The sequence below is a fragment of the Gobio gobio genome, assembly GCF_949357685.1.
Source record: "Gobio gobio genome assembly, chromosome: 4".
NCBI lineage: Eukaryota > Metazoa > Chordata > Actinopteri > Cypriniformes > Gobionidae > Gobio > Gobio gobio.
Window position 1 is genome coordinate 23,437,223 of NC_137100.1, and position 16,775 is coordinate 23,453,997.

Genomic DNA, 16,775 nt, shown 5'->3' on the forward strand with positions numbered 1-16,775 from the left:
AATAGTTCTTGCGACAGATATTTGGCTATAATCGTTCTAAAAATACAAAAGTAACAGTGCCATTCAGTAGCGATCACTATAGATCCGCAGTCTTTACTCATTAGGACTGAACAGGTTCTGCTCGATCATCTTCACTAAAATGTTCTGGCTCTGATTCGGGCTCAGATTGGTGTGGTTTTATTGACGCCATCGTTTCTAATACTGACCAAAGCACAGTCTACCGGTAAAGGTAAGGGGCGTGACGTTTCCGACAAACGTACACTGCGGTTAGCGAATCACAACACACTGGGCCAGCTAACCAATCTGAGCCCATTGGGTATTTTTGAGGGACTGGCTTCATACAACCCGGAAAGCATCAGACCGTTTTACAAGGAGGGACAGAGCAGTGTAGAATAAATGTCAAATATATGAAAAATAATGATTTTTTTTTTTTTAAACGAAGCATGAACACATGTTACAGTGCACCCCACAAACACAATCAAGCCTTCAAAACAATGTGTTTTACCACCCCTTTAATAAAGAAATACATTTCCCCAAACACAAGATAAGAAGCTCAGTTATTTTGATCAAAACAATATTCACATTTTTTATTTTTAAATGAGCCATAATAGAAACTTGAAATCTCAAGTGGAATGCAAGTAATCTTACTGCTAGAAAGAAACTTGAAGCCTATATGTTAATGCTATTCATACTTTATTACAATTGTACTATTGTTTTCATCATTGAAACTTTGATTATTTTAGTTTTATCATGTTGTAAGCTTACCCATTATAAATTGTTTATGCACATAAATAGCATATATTATATAAACTATAAACCGCACATATTTGTTTAACCAATTACTCAAAGAAATAATCAACAGATTAATCGATTGCCAAAATAGTTGTTAGCAGCATCCTAGAAGTTATTAAAGGATTAATTCACTAAAAATTAAATGAAAATTTCCTGCTAATTTACTCACCCCCATCTCATCCAAGATGTCCATGTCTTTCTTTCTTCAGTCGAAAAGAAATTAAGTTTTTGAGGAAAACATTCCAGGATTTTTCTTCACACAATGGACCTCAATGGCAACCAAAATTTTGAAGGTCCAAATCAAGGCAGTTTTAAAGGGCTTTGAAGGGCTTCAGAGGCTCTGCACGATCCCAGCTGAGGAATATGGTCTTATCTAGCGAAACCATCTGTCATTTTCAAGAAAAAATAAACATTTATTTACTTTTTAACCTTCTTGCGCTGCTCTGCGATGTGCCACGGATTGCACGATCACATCGGAAAGGATACGCTAGACGTAGGCGAATGTGCGAAGACTAATACAAATGCCCTTTACAAAAAATCGTCCATCTCCAACTTCAAAATCGTCCGACATCATTGTTTAACCTTTTTTTGCTAAAGGATGTTTGTATTAGTCTTCGCACGAGTGCTTTGTAAACACGGGGGCGGTACTTCTGCCTACGTCTTGCGTGACCTTTCCGATGTGATTACGTAATCCGCGGCACTCTGCAGCGCAAGATGAGGTTAAAAAGTATATACATTTTAATTTTTTTTAGAAAACGACTGATGGTTTCGCTAGATAAGAACCTATTCCTCGGCTGGGATCGTGCAGAGCCTCCGAAGGCCTTCAAAGCCCTTTGAAACTGCATTTATTTGGACCTTCAACATTTTGGTTGCCATTGAAGTCCATTGTGTGGAGAAAAATCCAGAAATGTTTTCCTCAAAAAACTTAATTTATTTTCCTCTGAAGAAAGAAAGACATGAACATCTGGGGTGAGTAAATTATCTGGAAATTTTCATTTTGAAGTGAACTAATCCTTTAAGGACACTTACTGCATGAATTTCAGTCTGACTATCTACAGTGTTTTTATTGTGTTTCACAAATATACAAATACATCAACTTATTTTCCTGCACTTAATCTACTATTAATGGCAAAATTAAATAATGTAAGTTTGCATATCATAAGACTGTAAGAATGTTGTCTGTTCTTATAGGATCATCAAACCATTCTGCGAGCGTGGGCTGTGAAGGACTTTGCTCCAAACTGTCCTCTATATGTCCAGATTCTCAAACCTGAGAACAAATTCCATGTCAAATTTGCAGGTGAGTCTTTTGCCTTCCAGAGGTCAATTCATTTCATATGCAGTTAGTAAACATTCATATGTCCTTCACAATTAATTTTTATGATATATATAGTTCATTTTACTTTTTTACTTAAAAAAACCCAACTATTTTTGTCAAACATTTAAATGTATTTTGCTTTATAAACACAAAATACGTCAATAAGAGTGTGAAATATAAAGCCTGTCCTGATAATTAGACATGGGAGTATGTGTATCAGCCATCTGTTAGCAGTTGTTGTGGTATTGTAGCTTGTGTGTGTTTCCTGTATGAATAATAAACATAGATCCATCTGGATTCTACGCTTTCTCCCTCCTAAGTTATACGTCCTCATTGAAGTGTTTAATGGTTATGAGTATCCACTTTGTACGTGTAGCATGGCCTCCACCTCTCGGGTCACTGCATTTGCATTTACATGTGCTCATTTAGCAGAAGAAGAGATTAAGTATTAGAGGGATTTCGGTTATGAACACTCTTGGAGTGAATACAATTCAACCAGCATTTATTGGCATGGCGCATGAAATATACTGTCCATAGGCTTGATTTTGGCAAACGAGAGCCGCTACGCTGCTGCTGCTGAGCAAATACAATAATTTGTCCAGGTTAGTCAAAATAACAAACAAAGGAAAGGCTGCTGCAAGAAATGGTAGAACCCCGTAGCAGAAGTCTACAGGTGGTGCTGGGGAGGAGGAGGGATGTCAGAAGCTTTCATATTGTGCAGTGTGCCCATCGCAGGCTAGGGTACGATATATGGTTTTGTGGGTTTGGAAGTACTTCTGATTGGCTGGTGCCGAGGCGTTGAAAGAACCAGTGTTCGTTAGAGTTTAATGCTTAAACTATGTATTAATATGCCCCCTTTGTGTGCTATAAAATCATGTGGTAATTAAACAAAAAGTCAATTCAAATACCTTGAGAAAGGTAAGGAGAAAAAATACATTATTTTTGTGCTTTAGATGAAAATGGGCTTGACAAATTATTCAGAAGTTAGTACTGGTTGTGATATTAAGATCCTTTTACTACAGTATTTGTTAAATGTTAAATATGCTTTTAAATTATCTCTTTGGGTTTTGGATGTTATATGATCGTAATGATTGTTAGGGTTTTATATATTCTCAGCGTCACCAAAAGAAAAGTCTAGTTAACTTTGTCAATTGCTTTTTCTGCATCTAAAGCTACGAAAATGATTTGTTTTCCTAGATATATACATTACATTAAAATAACAATGTCTCTCACTTGAAGAGTGTCTGCCAGTAATGAAACCAATTTGATCTGAATAAATAAGATGACTCTTTCAAGTCTGGGTGTTAATGCTAGCTGTTTTGGTGATGTTGATGCCATGTTGATTATTGATATGGGGTGTTAATGTTGGATTTCATAATCCAACATTATGAAATTCATAATGTCTTCAATAGACGTGTTTATAGAATTCAGGAAATAGACATCATTTTACCATCTCCATCTACTATAGACCCAATATCGTTCGGCTAGCCTGAGTAACCCACTTCTAGGCAAAATAACCTTGAATTTGGTTACATGTCGTTTTTGCGAGATATTGCGAAGTATGATATTCCATCATATAAGCAAAGTCAACAGTGATTACAAGCTGTTTGGTTTCATTTCTTTGACATGTTCATGTTCTAGATGACTAGTCTATACTTGGGCTATGGTTAGACATCTATTACAATTTCACTGACAAAATTTTGCCTTGTTTTAGCCTAGACGTCAGGGCTGTGTTTAGACGTCTATTAGACATCTTTTAAACGTAAAATTGCTTGCTGTGTGTGCTTGGTGTTTTATTATTTGAGAGTTGTTTTGTTGAAATTAATCAATTTGTAATGTATGATCTGGGGTGATTTGATATTAGATTGTTGTATTATATTATATTTTATTATATTATATTTTTCTCACATAGATTATGTGTAGGTATGTTTTGTTTACTAGATCATGTGGTGTGTGAAGAGGAGTTCAAGTATGCCATGCTGGCCCTCAACTGTGTGTGTCCAGCCACCTCTACACTGGTCACACTGCTGGTGCACACGTCTCGTGGACAGTGAGTACTGATGTCTTCTTTCATTTAACACTGATGTACGAGAAGTGTTTCCTGAAATGCTGTTTACTTTATTGAAGGCTTTTTTTTATTGTATGACGTAACCTTTTCAGTTCTGTGATCCCTAACAAATAAAAGTGTCACAAATAATTAGGCAGAGCGGATTTGCCAGGAGAGCTGATCAATGCCATTAAACTTTCAGTCAAGTCAAGTCAAGTCAACTTTATTTATATAGCGCTTTTAACAATGTAGATTGTTTCAAAGCAGCTTTACAGTGTTAAACAGGAAAATAATGCAGCATAATTTTATTCAGCTGTATAGCCATTCTGGAAAAATTTCAAGTATCATACAGTGACAGTGTGGGCTTTAGATCAATAATTTGATCAGTAATTTAGTTTAAATGGTTAATTTAGTTTATTATTTAGATGTATTTCGATGTTTAGTTGAAAAATGTAGTATCCCCACTAAATCAGTCAGTGATCATTTGTCAGAGGGAGAATGAACTTGCAGTTACCTGAACTTGCTGAGGAAACCATTTCATAAAGAAAACTCAAATAATCCCAATATAAAAGTTATATCACAGTTGTTTAGAGTGTTATCTTTGTGCTTGCATTTGAACTGTCTGCTTGGGTTTTCAGGGAGGGACAGACATCTCCAGAACAGTGGCAGAGGACGTATGGCCGTTGCTCGGGGAATGAAGTTTACCACATCCGTTTGATTGACAGCAAGTTCTTTGGCGAATATGACGGGAAGAGTTTCACTTACGCCTCTTTCCATGCACATAAAAAGTGAGTGATTGTGGAACATTTATGTTTGTGAAATTATTATTTGATATCTTGATAAATGTGCTTAAAAAACGAATCTATCAATTGACTGAGCATGCTTGTATTTGACACATTTTTCAATGTTTGCATTTTATACCTTTTTGAATATTATTCATGATGTTTTTGAACTAACATTCCCTACTCACACCAAGTCGGTCGGTACGATTTTTTAATATTTTTGAAGAAGTCTCGTATGCTTCATTTATTTGATCAAAAGATAGACTGTAAAAATCTTTTTTGTTTTTATTCAACTAAAATGAATCCAAACTTAATCCGTATTTATCCAATTGATTTGGCCGATGTACAGTATTGGTCAAAAGTTTGGAATCCTTACTATTTTTAATGTTTTTGATCAAGCCTGCATTTATTTGATTTTAAAAAAAATACAGAAAAAACAGTAATATTGTGAAATATTATTACAATTTAAAATAATGGTTTTCTATTTTAATATACTTTATAATATAATTTATTTCTGTGATGCAAAGCTGTATTTTCATAAGCCATTACACCAGTTTTCAGTGTCACATGAGCCTTCAGAAATCATTCTATGCTGATTTGATACTCTGTTATTACCAGTGTTGGAAACAGTTGTACTGCTTAATTTTTTAATAACCTTTGATACTCTTTTGCAACAATATACACTACCGTTCAAAAGTTTCTTTTTTTTAAGTTTAAAAGTTAAATTTTTATCGTTCTTTTTTGTGTGTGAAATAAATGTATACTTTTATTCAGCAAGGATTTGTTAAATCGATAAAAAGTGGTAGTAAAGATTTATATTGTTAGAAAAGATTTATATTTTGAATAAATGCTGTTCTTTTTAATGCATCCTAAATAAAAGTATTAATTTCTCTAAATAAAAATCTTACAGACACAATATGCAATCTTAGGTTCATGTATGCAATCTTAGGTCCATATGCAAAAACGGTAAGCTTGTAAGCTTGTAATAATGGGTTATAATTTGAATGGTACTGGCAGCTTTCTGCTGGAAATTTGAGCATGCCGCTGTTCGTCTTTGCGTCATTACGTCACATACTCATTAGTCACACGTCACATTAGTCTCATACTCTACCTGCCGAATATCAGCACTATAATGGTCAGTTGCACTTTACTACCATGTATACTTAATTTGCCATTTGTATCGTATACTTTTATTCAAATGATATACACCGATCAGGCATAACATTATGACCTAATATTGTGTTGGTCCCCTATTTTCTGCCAAAACAGCCCTGATACGTTGAGGCATGGACTACACTAGACCCCTGAATGTGTGCTGTGGTATCTGGCACCAAGATGTTAGCAGCAGATCCTTTAAGTTGCGAGATGGGGCCTCCATGGATCGAACTTGTTTGTTTAGCACATCCCACAGATACACGATTGGACTGAACTCTGGGGAATTTGGAGGCAAAGTCAACACCTCAAACTCGTTGTTGTGCTCCTCAAACCATTCCTGAACCATTTTTGCTTTGTGGCAGGGCGCATTATCCTGCTGAAAGAGGCCACAGCCACCAGGGAATACGGTTTAACTTCTTGAGCAATTTGACCTACAGTAGCTCGTCTATTTGATCGGACCACACAGACCAGCCTTCGCTCCCTACGTGCATCACTGAGCCTTGGCTGCCCATGACCTTGTCGCCGGTTCACCACTGTTTCTTCCTAGGATCACTTTTGATAGACACTGACCACTTCAGACCCGGGAACACCCCACAAGAGCTGCAGTTTTGTAGATGCTCTGACCCAGTCGTCTAACCATCGCAATTTGGTCCTTGTCAAACTTGCTCAAACCCTTATTCTTGCCCATTTTTCCTGCTTCTACACATAAACTTTGAGGACAAAATGTTCACTTGATGCCTAATATATCCCACCCACTAACAGGTGCCATGATGAAGAGATAATCAGTGTTATTCACTTCACCTGTCAGTGATCATACTGTTATGCCTGATCGGTGTATTACTAAATGCACTTCTTTTTAGAAAAGATAAAAATCCCCAACGCAGGAACAGGATGTAGATCCTCCCAAATAAAGATGATTTAGAACTATTCTTTCCCTCTTAAATTCCATGTTAAACACACACAATTGTCTTTTCCTTAGGTATGGTGTCTGCCTAATAGGCACGAAGAGAGAAGACAATAAGAGCATACTACTGAACCCCGGCCCTCGCCACATCATGTCTGCCACAGATACCTGTTACTACATTAACATCACTAAGGAGGAGAACTCTGCGTTCATCTTCAAACAGGAGGAGAAGCACAGCAAAGGGCTGTCGGCCACCGGCGTGTATGACGCTCCCTCTCGTCTCCCAGTGCAAAGCATCATCGCAAGCATGGGTGAGGGAACCTACCTGAAAGTGATGTAACTAACAGAAGTCTTCAAACTTTCATTAATCAAACTAAGGGTTGAATTAAAAAAACTGGTTTCTTAATAGCTGCAGTGTGTAATTTCTGTGACACAAGCAGCACCAAGCAGTACTTCAAAAATTATGACTGATTAAAACATTAATGGTGTTGTTATTGTTTCATAACAGCCTTAACAAATTGAATTTGTTTACATCAGTGCAGCCGTAGGATTGGTTTAATGCAATTTCCATATGGTTGCCATAGGCCAGTTAGTGGTGTGAAAGTAGCACTCAGAAGCAGCAGTAGCAGGACATTTATCAAAATATGGAAGGATTTTCAAGTCATGCTCATGATAAAATATCCTTTCTTTTATTGTTTTTCCTTTGTTGAAGTTGATCAGTCTACTTCATATGGTAAGTCTGAGCATGTGGTTTTCATAGCACTAGTTAAATCACAGTTAAAGCTGCAGTCTTTAACTTTTTTGGTTAAAAATGATCCAGCATTTTAGTAGATACCCAACCAGTGTTCTAAACTATCTCCTTACCTTAGCCTGATTCATAACGGTAAGCTTGTAATAATGGGTTATAATTGGAATGGTACTGGCAGCTTTCTGCTGGAAATTTGAGCATGCCGCTGTTCGTCTTTGCATCATTACGTCACATCTGTATACATAAAGAAGGAGTCCGGCTAGTAGGCTATCACATGTGAGGATGATGCTGGTGGAGGATCATTTATAGCCTTTTCTCACAGTAGCTGGAATAATTAAACATTTTGATGGCGGATTGTAATCCAGAAAAGTCCAAACAACAATCATCAGTGACAACTGGAGATTCACCCATAGTCAAAAGCTAAATATTAGACTGCACAGAAATTTAAATCTATAGGTAATGCTACTACACACTAAATACACATAGTCACGCAATGCCGACGTTGTTAACATGAACAATTTGAGAACAAAGTATAACAATAATAATTTGCACAATTTGATGTAATATGAGCGAAGCGATCTTTAGATTGAATCAATGTTGGTAGCACGATTTATTGTAATTAGTGCTGGGCAAATTAGCGCGTTAATGCGGGCGATTTAATTTTTTCAGTTCAAAATATTTAACACAATTAACGCAGCGTCTGTTTTTAGCCTACACAGTACATTATCCACACCGGTGCGGTGAATGAATGACAGCCACATACTCCTCAAAACTTGATTAATTCAGATGCACAACCCATGTAAAGATGATAACACCGCAAATAACTGCAATTGCAGGTTTCAAACAGATAAGGCAAAACTTATGGACTGCAGCTTTAAATCATAAGACAGTTAAATCATAAGACATCATTATTGGATGTCTATGTAAATGTTAACATTTACAGAAACCTTTCTCTCCCGTTCATTCTCGTTAGGAATTCACAGGTCAAGTCTTTTGGTCCTGCAAGCTGTTTTACCTAGAAAAATGTAGATTTTTTATTTTATTTATTTTTTCCAATTGGGCTTAGTAACTGCACTTGCATGTGAAAAACTGTCCCAGACTACTCTCTAACATAATGAATTATATATAAGCAATTAGTCCATTACTTTTCTCTCTCCACAACTGGCCTTAACATTTTGCAGCAGAGCAATCTTCTGCATAACAACACAATTTCCCTTCAGAACATTTTCTTCCCTTCAGCATTTCTGAATTAAACCTCACAGTGCTTAACAATTTTGTTTGCAAAGCACCGATTTGAAATATGCAAATCAGTGTTTCCTCATAAAAAGCAATAAATCAGGGTTGAGGTCAACTTCAGTACGTTTAAGAAATGCATTAAACATTCATACCATCTACTTTATATGAAGGCCACTTGTCCTAGTAATTTACACACATTTTTCATGTTTTTGATCATGCGCTGGTGGAAATGAACTGGAATTGACCTACATTCTGAATCATGTCGGCAGAAATTGATCATGAATCATGTCTTTGGCCGTTTTCATTGCACTCAAATTTGCACAAAAGAAGCTGACATATCAGATCAGACAACAGATTTTAGATCGTTTGTTTCACCGGTGAAAACATCTATGAGTTTCCTCATCCTGCACCTTCCCAAAAACAAAAAAAGGAAAATATCTACTCTCATGGCTCGTTTGTATTGTATTTCAGGAACTGTGGCCATTGACCTGCAGAATCCAGATCCCCCGGCTGACAGCAGTAAATTGGCTCTGCCCACGGAGAACGGAGCTGGGAGTCGTAGACCCAGCATTGCCCCTGTGCTGGAGATCGCAGATTCCTCTGCCATCCTGCCTTGTGATCTTCTCAGTGACCCCTCAGAAGATGAGACCAACCAATCAGATGAGGAAGGAGCACCGGCCATAGAGTAAATAATGTTGTCAAAAATACAAAATGAATGAGGTCTCTCAGGGGGAAGGCTCAGAGATGAGCCTCATATCATGAGGCTTGTTGTGGAGAGCTGTGCTATTACTTACTACTGAACAATACATAAAAAAGGCAGATAAAATGGCCGATGGATGATAAAATGGCCATTCAAATCCTATACACTTACGCTTCCATTAAAAAGTTTGGGGTCGTTAAGATTTTTAAATGTTTTGAAAGAAGTCTCTTTCATTTGATTAAACATACAGTTAAAGAGTAATACTGTGAAATATTTTGTTATAAATAGGAAGTTAAAGAGAACCAAATTTAATTTAGAAATAGAGAAATCTCAATTTTTGCTAAATTTAATGCATCCTTTATTATTTATTTATTTTTAAATCGTATCCCAATTACTTACTAGTTATTTCCTAACTTTGCACTTTCTCTAGTTTGGTTGTTGAATTACATTTAATAGCTTTCAGGAAAATTAGATGAACCTTAAACATATTAGTTGCTATCAGCCTTTCAGCGGTCAAGCTGCAGAATAATTACAGCGTTTAATAATGTTAGTCAGAGCCGGAGGAGACATGTGTGCTCTTTCTCTCTCTCTCTCTCTCTCTCTCTCTCTCTCTCTCTCTCTCTCTCTCTCTCTCTCTCTCTCTCTCTCTCTCTCTCTCTCTCTCTCTCTCTCTCTCTCTCTCTCTCTCTCTCTCTCTCTCTCTCTCTCTCACATACACACACACACACACACAATGGGGACTTGCCATAGAAAACTTTCAGTTTTACATAAAAAAAAGAAAATCATTCTGTATGATTTAGAAGCTGTTTTCCTCATGGGTACCAACAAATGTCCCCACAAGGTCAAAGATTTCTGGTATTATGATTCTTCTGGGGACATTTTATCCTCATAATGTAGGGTTTATCAGGACCACACACACACAATTGATAAAGACATTGATAAATCTCTTAAAGAACAGCATTGAGACTTTCTCGCCGCAGGACTCTGTTCTGCTTCTGTGTCTCCTAATGCTTCCTCTGGTGAACAGAATGAGTTCGTGAAGATCCCTGCTGTATAGAGCTGCTGAATTTTCAGTGCACTCACAGCGCCCTCTTCTGATCATTTATACTGTTATGGTTCCAAATGGGACTAGGGGAGGAAATAGATGGTTGGTGGTAAATGAATGTGCAACAGCAGAGGAAAACTGTCTCCAGGCCCAGAATGAATAATAACCAACAACCAGTCAATTTGCAGCAAAAGAGAGTTGTTTATTAAAGTAATTCAACAAAAGAAAATAATAAAAGGGGTATCAGCTTGGGTATCAGAAGGGGCAAGGCCAAAATATAAATATTACAAAGCTAACTCCTATAATCAATCGAATATTCGAAACCACGATCAGTAAAGCAGCGATTGGCTGGCGTCAAGACAACGTAATGACATCATATCATTAAAAAAGCCACCTGACAAAAAACTTGACAAATTACACAAAAACCCCCCCACGAATTTATGGACCTTTATAAGGAAACAGCCAAACGACCAAACCAACATAAAAGTTATAATAGATAAATGATAAATGTTTTTTTTGTTTTTTTGGTTTAAACATGATTCCCAATTATTTATATTCACAATTTTATAGTATTTGTACACCCTTTACATTTTTATATTTATTTTATGTTGTAATTAGTAATCTTTGATTCAATTTGAAAGAGATTTGTTCCGTGACAGCATTAATTAAAGTTTCTTAAGATCAAGTTCTCTGCATCTCCTGCGCTGCATCAAGCCACTCCCATAATATCCTTCATCACTGAAATGAATGCACGGCTAACTGTACAGCACGTGTGTAAGACTACATTTTTATATTATTATTATTATTGTTATTACTTAAAATGATTAGTTCAGTAAGGAACTCTTGTAATAAAGTAGCAGTGGTTGGGACAAATTTTAAGTATCAACACCGCTTAAAAAATTGCAATCTAATCCTGTTTACATGAAATAAGCCTGCTCCCGAGCAGGTTTAAAGGTCCCGTTTTTCGTGTTTTTTTGAAGCTTTGATTGTGTTTACAGTGTGCAATATAACATGTGTTCATGTTTCGCGTGTAAAAAAACACAGTATTTTTCACACAATTTACTTATCTGTATACTGCTGTTTTCACTGTCCTCAAAACGGCTTGAAAGATTTCCCTGTTCTATGAAGTCCCTCCTTCAGAAACACGTAACGAGTTCTGATTGTGCCAGCGGTTCCCGTGTTGTGATTCGACAGCAGCTTAGCGCACGTTACCGGAAAGGTCACGCCTCTCACCATAACGGGGAGATGCATGTGCTCAATGATCTCTAAGTACAGCGTCCCTGGGAAAGCCAAACAAAGGTGACTTGACTCCGGGATGAAAATAACAGCGTCTCGACGACATGGCGACAAACAAACTATACAAATGCAACCAAACGCAACACTTCCTCTTCTCCACACGGGAGCAACAAGACCACGCCCCCTTTTTTGCGTACTCTAGTGGGCGGAGGTTAGTCGACAAACTGTTCTACTGACGTAATTAAAGCAGGATGTACAGAGATGTAGTCCCAACCGGCCGTTCGCTGTAGGCTTTGAAAGGGAACTTCTGTTAAATAAAATATCTCGCTTTGCATTGAACATTGAGCTTTATAATTTTACAGGTATTATATATGCTCTAACAGCAACATTACACACTAACTAAAGTTTGAAAAATGGGATCACGAAGAACAGGACCTTTAAGTTTACTGACCTGTTGCTATGACAGCAAGTCCAGGATGAGCGTCGAAGAACCAACCAATCCAAGATCATGCCAAAGTGTCAACAATCAAATGCAGCTAACACTAAGAACGGACCCCAGGACGTAACAATACATGCAATGCTTTCAAAAATAAAGCCCTTGTGGATTGATTGATCGATTGATGTCAGTCAGGGGCTTCATGTTCTGTATATTCTGTGCATTTTAAATAGAAGATTCACACTCGTTGTGACCTTTGACATTTTATATCCTTCTACTTTTTCAAGGTGTATTAAAGGCTACCCTCCAAACTCCCCTTACATTGGAAGCTCCCCAACTCTTTGCCACCTTCTGCAACAAAAGGCGCCATTTTGTTGTTTAAGACTTGACAAGGTGCGTGTGTAATTCTTAATTCACCCTGAAATACTGATGTCCCAGTTCAGTTTTACTCAATGTTATGGGGTAGTTTAATGAAAGAGGAATCACAGCAAGCAACTTTTTTTGCATTTAAATGAAGTCTAATAGCCATCCAAACACAGACTTCTAAGCTAAAACAAGGCAAAATTTGGGCTGTCAGTTAAAAAATGTAAATCGTCTAACCATAGCCCAATAATAGACTAGTCATCTAGAACATGAACATGTCAAAGAAATGAAACCAAACACCTTGTAATCACTGTTGGCTTTGCTTACATGATGGAAATATCATACATCTCGCAAGTCATTTTGGCAAAACGACATGTAACCAAATTGAATGGTTTTTTGGCTAGAAGTGAGTTAATCATAGCCAGACTATAACGGGTCTATAGTTAACCGAGACGGTGAAATGACAGCTATTGCTTGCTGGGAATGGTCCAAGTGAAGTATTTACTGACAGGTTTTTATGTGTGTGTGCGTGTGTGTGTGTGTAGTTGTGCTAATGCATTTATATGGAGGGATTTAAAAGTCTCTTTTCATTTCACATACATACATTTCACATACTATTTATTTATGTTTACTCACTTTTCATTATGGTTATATTTATTGATTGCAACATTTCATGATGTTTTCAGCTCCATATTATATTTATTTGCTTATAATGTTGTACACTACATTTTATTTAAGGTATTTCCGTTCATATTTCATTTTATTTGAAGGAATATTTCACGTTTTTTTTTACCTTTTCATTTTACATAAGAAATAAATAAATGTATTTCATGACTTGTTTATTTATTAATGCGGTAACACTTTACAATAAGGTTTCGTTAGTTAACATTAGTTAACTGCATTAGTTAACATAAACTAAGAATTAACAATACTTCTACAGCATGTATTATGCTTTGTTCGTTTTAATTTCAATTAAAACATTTGCTAATACATTAGTAAAATCAAAAGTTGTATTTGTTAACAGTATTTAATGCACTGTGAACTAACATGAACAAACCATGAACAGCTTTATTTTTATTAACTAACGTTAACAAAGATTAACAAATACAGTAACAAATGTATTGATCATGGTTAGTTCATGTTAGTTCATGTTTTCAAATGAAGCTTTATTGTAAATTGTTACCATTAATGGTTTCATTAATGGTAATGACTTTTATTTATTTACTGCAACACAATAGTTTATCAATATTCTATGTTTAAACATTAATATTTAAACCTATCAATTTCATTATATATTCATTTAATTTAGCCCGCTAAATCCCTCTATACATTTAAATCTGATATCTTATATCATCAATTATTTCAGTCCATCATGAGTTTTACTTGTGTTTGTTTCAGGGTTGTCGACACAATAGTTTTGAAGATGCCAAGGCGTATGGTTTCAAGAACAAGTTGATTATCGTTTCGGCTGAGACAGCAGGAAACGGCTTGTACAACTTCATAGTGCCGCTGCGTGCCTATTACCGACCCCGAAAGGAGCTGAATCCCATTGTGCTGCTGTTGGACAATGCGTGAGCGAGCTGCCTCATCAGTTTTCCACCACATGTTGCTGTTCATAGTGATGACTTTAGACTTTGCTAGTCAGGCATAAGCATTACTTAACCTGACTTTACCACTTAAAAATACTTACAGGCATATCTGCATAAAAACACATTTCCCACTCTAACATGCGTTATATGGAAATTATTGCAATTAGCAGTTAACTTTATATGTTATCTTGCTCTCTAATGTTATACACTTTCAGAAGTGTTACACTATTGCCAAACGTATTGGGACACTCCTCCAAATCATTGCTTTCAGGTGTCCCAATCACTTCCATGGCCACAGGTAATAAAATCAAGCACCTAGGCATGCAGACTGCTTCTACAAACATTTGTGAAAGAATGGGTCGCTCTCAGGAGCTCAGTGAATTCAAGCGTGGTGCTGTGATAGGCTGCCACCGGTGCAATAAGTCAATTCGTGAAATTTCCACACTACTAAATATTCCACGGTCAACTGTTAGTGGTATTGTAAAAAAGTAGAAGCAATTGGGAACAACAGCAACTCGACGTAAAATCACAGAGCGGGGTCAGTGCATGCTTTGGCGCACAGTGTGCAGAAGTCGCCAACTTTCTGAGTCATAGCTACAGACCTCCAAACTTCGTGTGGACTTCAGATTAGCCCAAGAACAGTGCGTAGAGAGCTTCATGAAATGGGTTTCCATGGCCGAGCAGCTGGATCCAAGCCTTACATCACCAAGTGCAATGCAAAGCGTCGGGTGCAGTGGAGACGTGTTCTCTGGAGTGACGAATCATGCTTCTCTGTCTGGCAATCCGATGGACGAGTCTGGGTTTGGCGGTTGCCAGGAGAACAGTATTTGCCTGACTGCATTGTGCCAAGTGTAAAGTTTGGTGGAGGGGGGGGTTATGGTGTGGGGTTGTTTTTCAGGGGTTGGGCTTGGCCCCTTAGTTCCAGTGAAAGGAACTCTTAAAGCTACACTATACCAGTTCCATGTTCCCAACTTTGTGGGAACAGTTTGGGGATGGCCCTGTTCCAATATGACTGCTCACCAGTGCACAAAGCAAGGTCCATAAAGACATGGATGAGCAAGTTTGGTGTGGAGGAACTTGACTGGCCTGCACAGACTCCTGACCTCCTCCCAATAGAACACTTTTGGGATGAATTAGAGTGGAGACTGCGTGCCTGACCTCACAAATGCACTTCTAGAAAAATAGTCCGAAATTCCCATAAGCACACTCCTAAACCCAGAAGAGTTGAAGCTGTTATAGCTGCAAAGGGTGGGCCGACTCCATATTAAACCCTACAGATTAAAAATGGGATATCATTAAAGTTCATGTGCAGGTAAAGGCAGACGTCCCAAAACTTTTGGCAATATAGTGTATATTCATTACGCTCCACATATTCTTCCTTTCAGTAATGCAAAACGGTCTACACATTTGTCGTCACATTGTAGATTCGTCCTCAAAGTTTTCCTGGCAATTCTGAGATGTGTCTTTTTGCAATTACCTGCTAATGCATTTTGCACAAGCTTTTACCCTGAGAATACATTTTATAAGGCTGTTTGCCAGTGCCAAACCTTTAAGAACTGAAGCTGTGAGTGGATTATCATTGTCAAACTGCTCTTCCCCTCCATTTCCAGGCCTGAAAATCATTTTCTTGAGGCCATCTGCTGTTTCCCAATGGTGTACTACATGGCTGGTACCATAGACAAGTATGTCTTTAAATATTTGAGTGAACATACACATCCTGAAATGTGATTTAGTCCTGTCTGAATGGTGGGTTTGTGCTGGTTTCTGTGGTAGTTTGGATAACCTGCTGCAGTGTGGCATAATCTACGCTGATAACCTGGTGGTGGTGGATAAGGAGAGCACTATGTGTGCAGAGGAAGACTACATGGCAGACGCTAAAACCATAGTCAATGTGCAGACCATGTTCAGGTACGAACATTAATAACTTTAGCAAATAGGTTTTCCTTTAAGCTGATGTCTTTTTTTCAGCACCAGCTGGAAACATGATGGCATTGTGTACTAATTACTTTGTTGGCTGAGTTTTCCCGCAAAACCTCATTTTTGTCTTTGTTCTGCTGTTATTGTGTCCTCTACTAGGTTGTTTCCTAGTCTCAGCATAATCACTGAGCTAACCCATCCTTCTAATATGAGATTCATGCAGTTTCGTGCCAAAGACTGCTACTCCCTGGCTCTCTCCAAACTCGAAAAGGTCTCATATCTTAACAGCCACTCCATTTGACTTGCACAGAGGTCCAAATATCTGAGGCGTGCTTTTGATTTATTTTTTATTAATATTAATTATAATATCAATAATAGTTTGAGTGAAAAGTTTAATTGAAAAGAATGATTTAATTCTGTTAGTTTGTGTTCACATGATCTAGAAATAGTGCAGAAATAATATTATTTCTAATACATATTTATTTTCAGATTTAAATTACATTTTGA

At 37.3% G+C, this 16,775-nt stretch overlaps 1 protein-coding gene across 11 annotated transcripts in view; it reads left to right on the forward strand.

Moving 5' to 3' along the window:
- kcnt1b (potassium sodium-activated channel subfamily T member 1b) overlaps positions 1-16,775 on the forward strand; it is a 121,437-nt gene that overhangs the window by 89,470 nt on the left and 15,192 nt on the right. For 7 of the 11 annotated variants that reach the window (XR_013816286.1, XR_013816287.1, XM_079814024.1 and 4 more), the window contains 10 exons: positions 1,984-2,092; positions 4,034-4,160; positions 4,796-4,945; positions 7,074-7,309; positions 9,454-9,667; positions 12,687-12,792; positions 14,161-14,333; positions 15,962-16,033; positions 16,125-16,259; positions 16,428-16,539. Coding sequence is in view for 9 of the 11 variants with exons in the window: in XM_079814024.1 (XP_079670150.1) it covers positions 1,984-2,092; positions 4,034-4,160; positions 4,796-4,945; positions 7,074-7,309; positions 9,454-9,667; positions 12,687-12,792; positions 14,161-14,333; positions 15,962-16,033; positions 16,125-16,259; positions 16,428-16,539 (1,434 nt within the window). In the remaining 2 variants the exon portion in view is untranslated. The remainder of the gene's footprint in view (positions 1-1,983; positions 2,093-4,033; positions 4,161-4,795; positions 4,946-7,073; positions 7,310-9,453; positions 9,668-12,686; positions 12,793-14,160; positions 14,334-15,961; positions 16,034-16,124; positions 16,260-16,427; positions 16,540-16,775) is intronic. The other 4 variants (XM_079814025.1, XM_079814027.1, XM_079814031.1 and 1 more) reach the window with 1 other exon arrangement.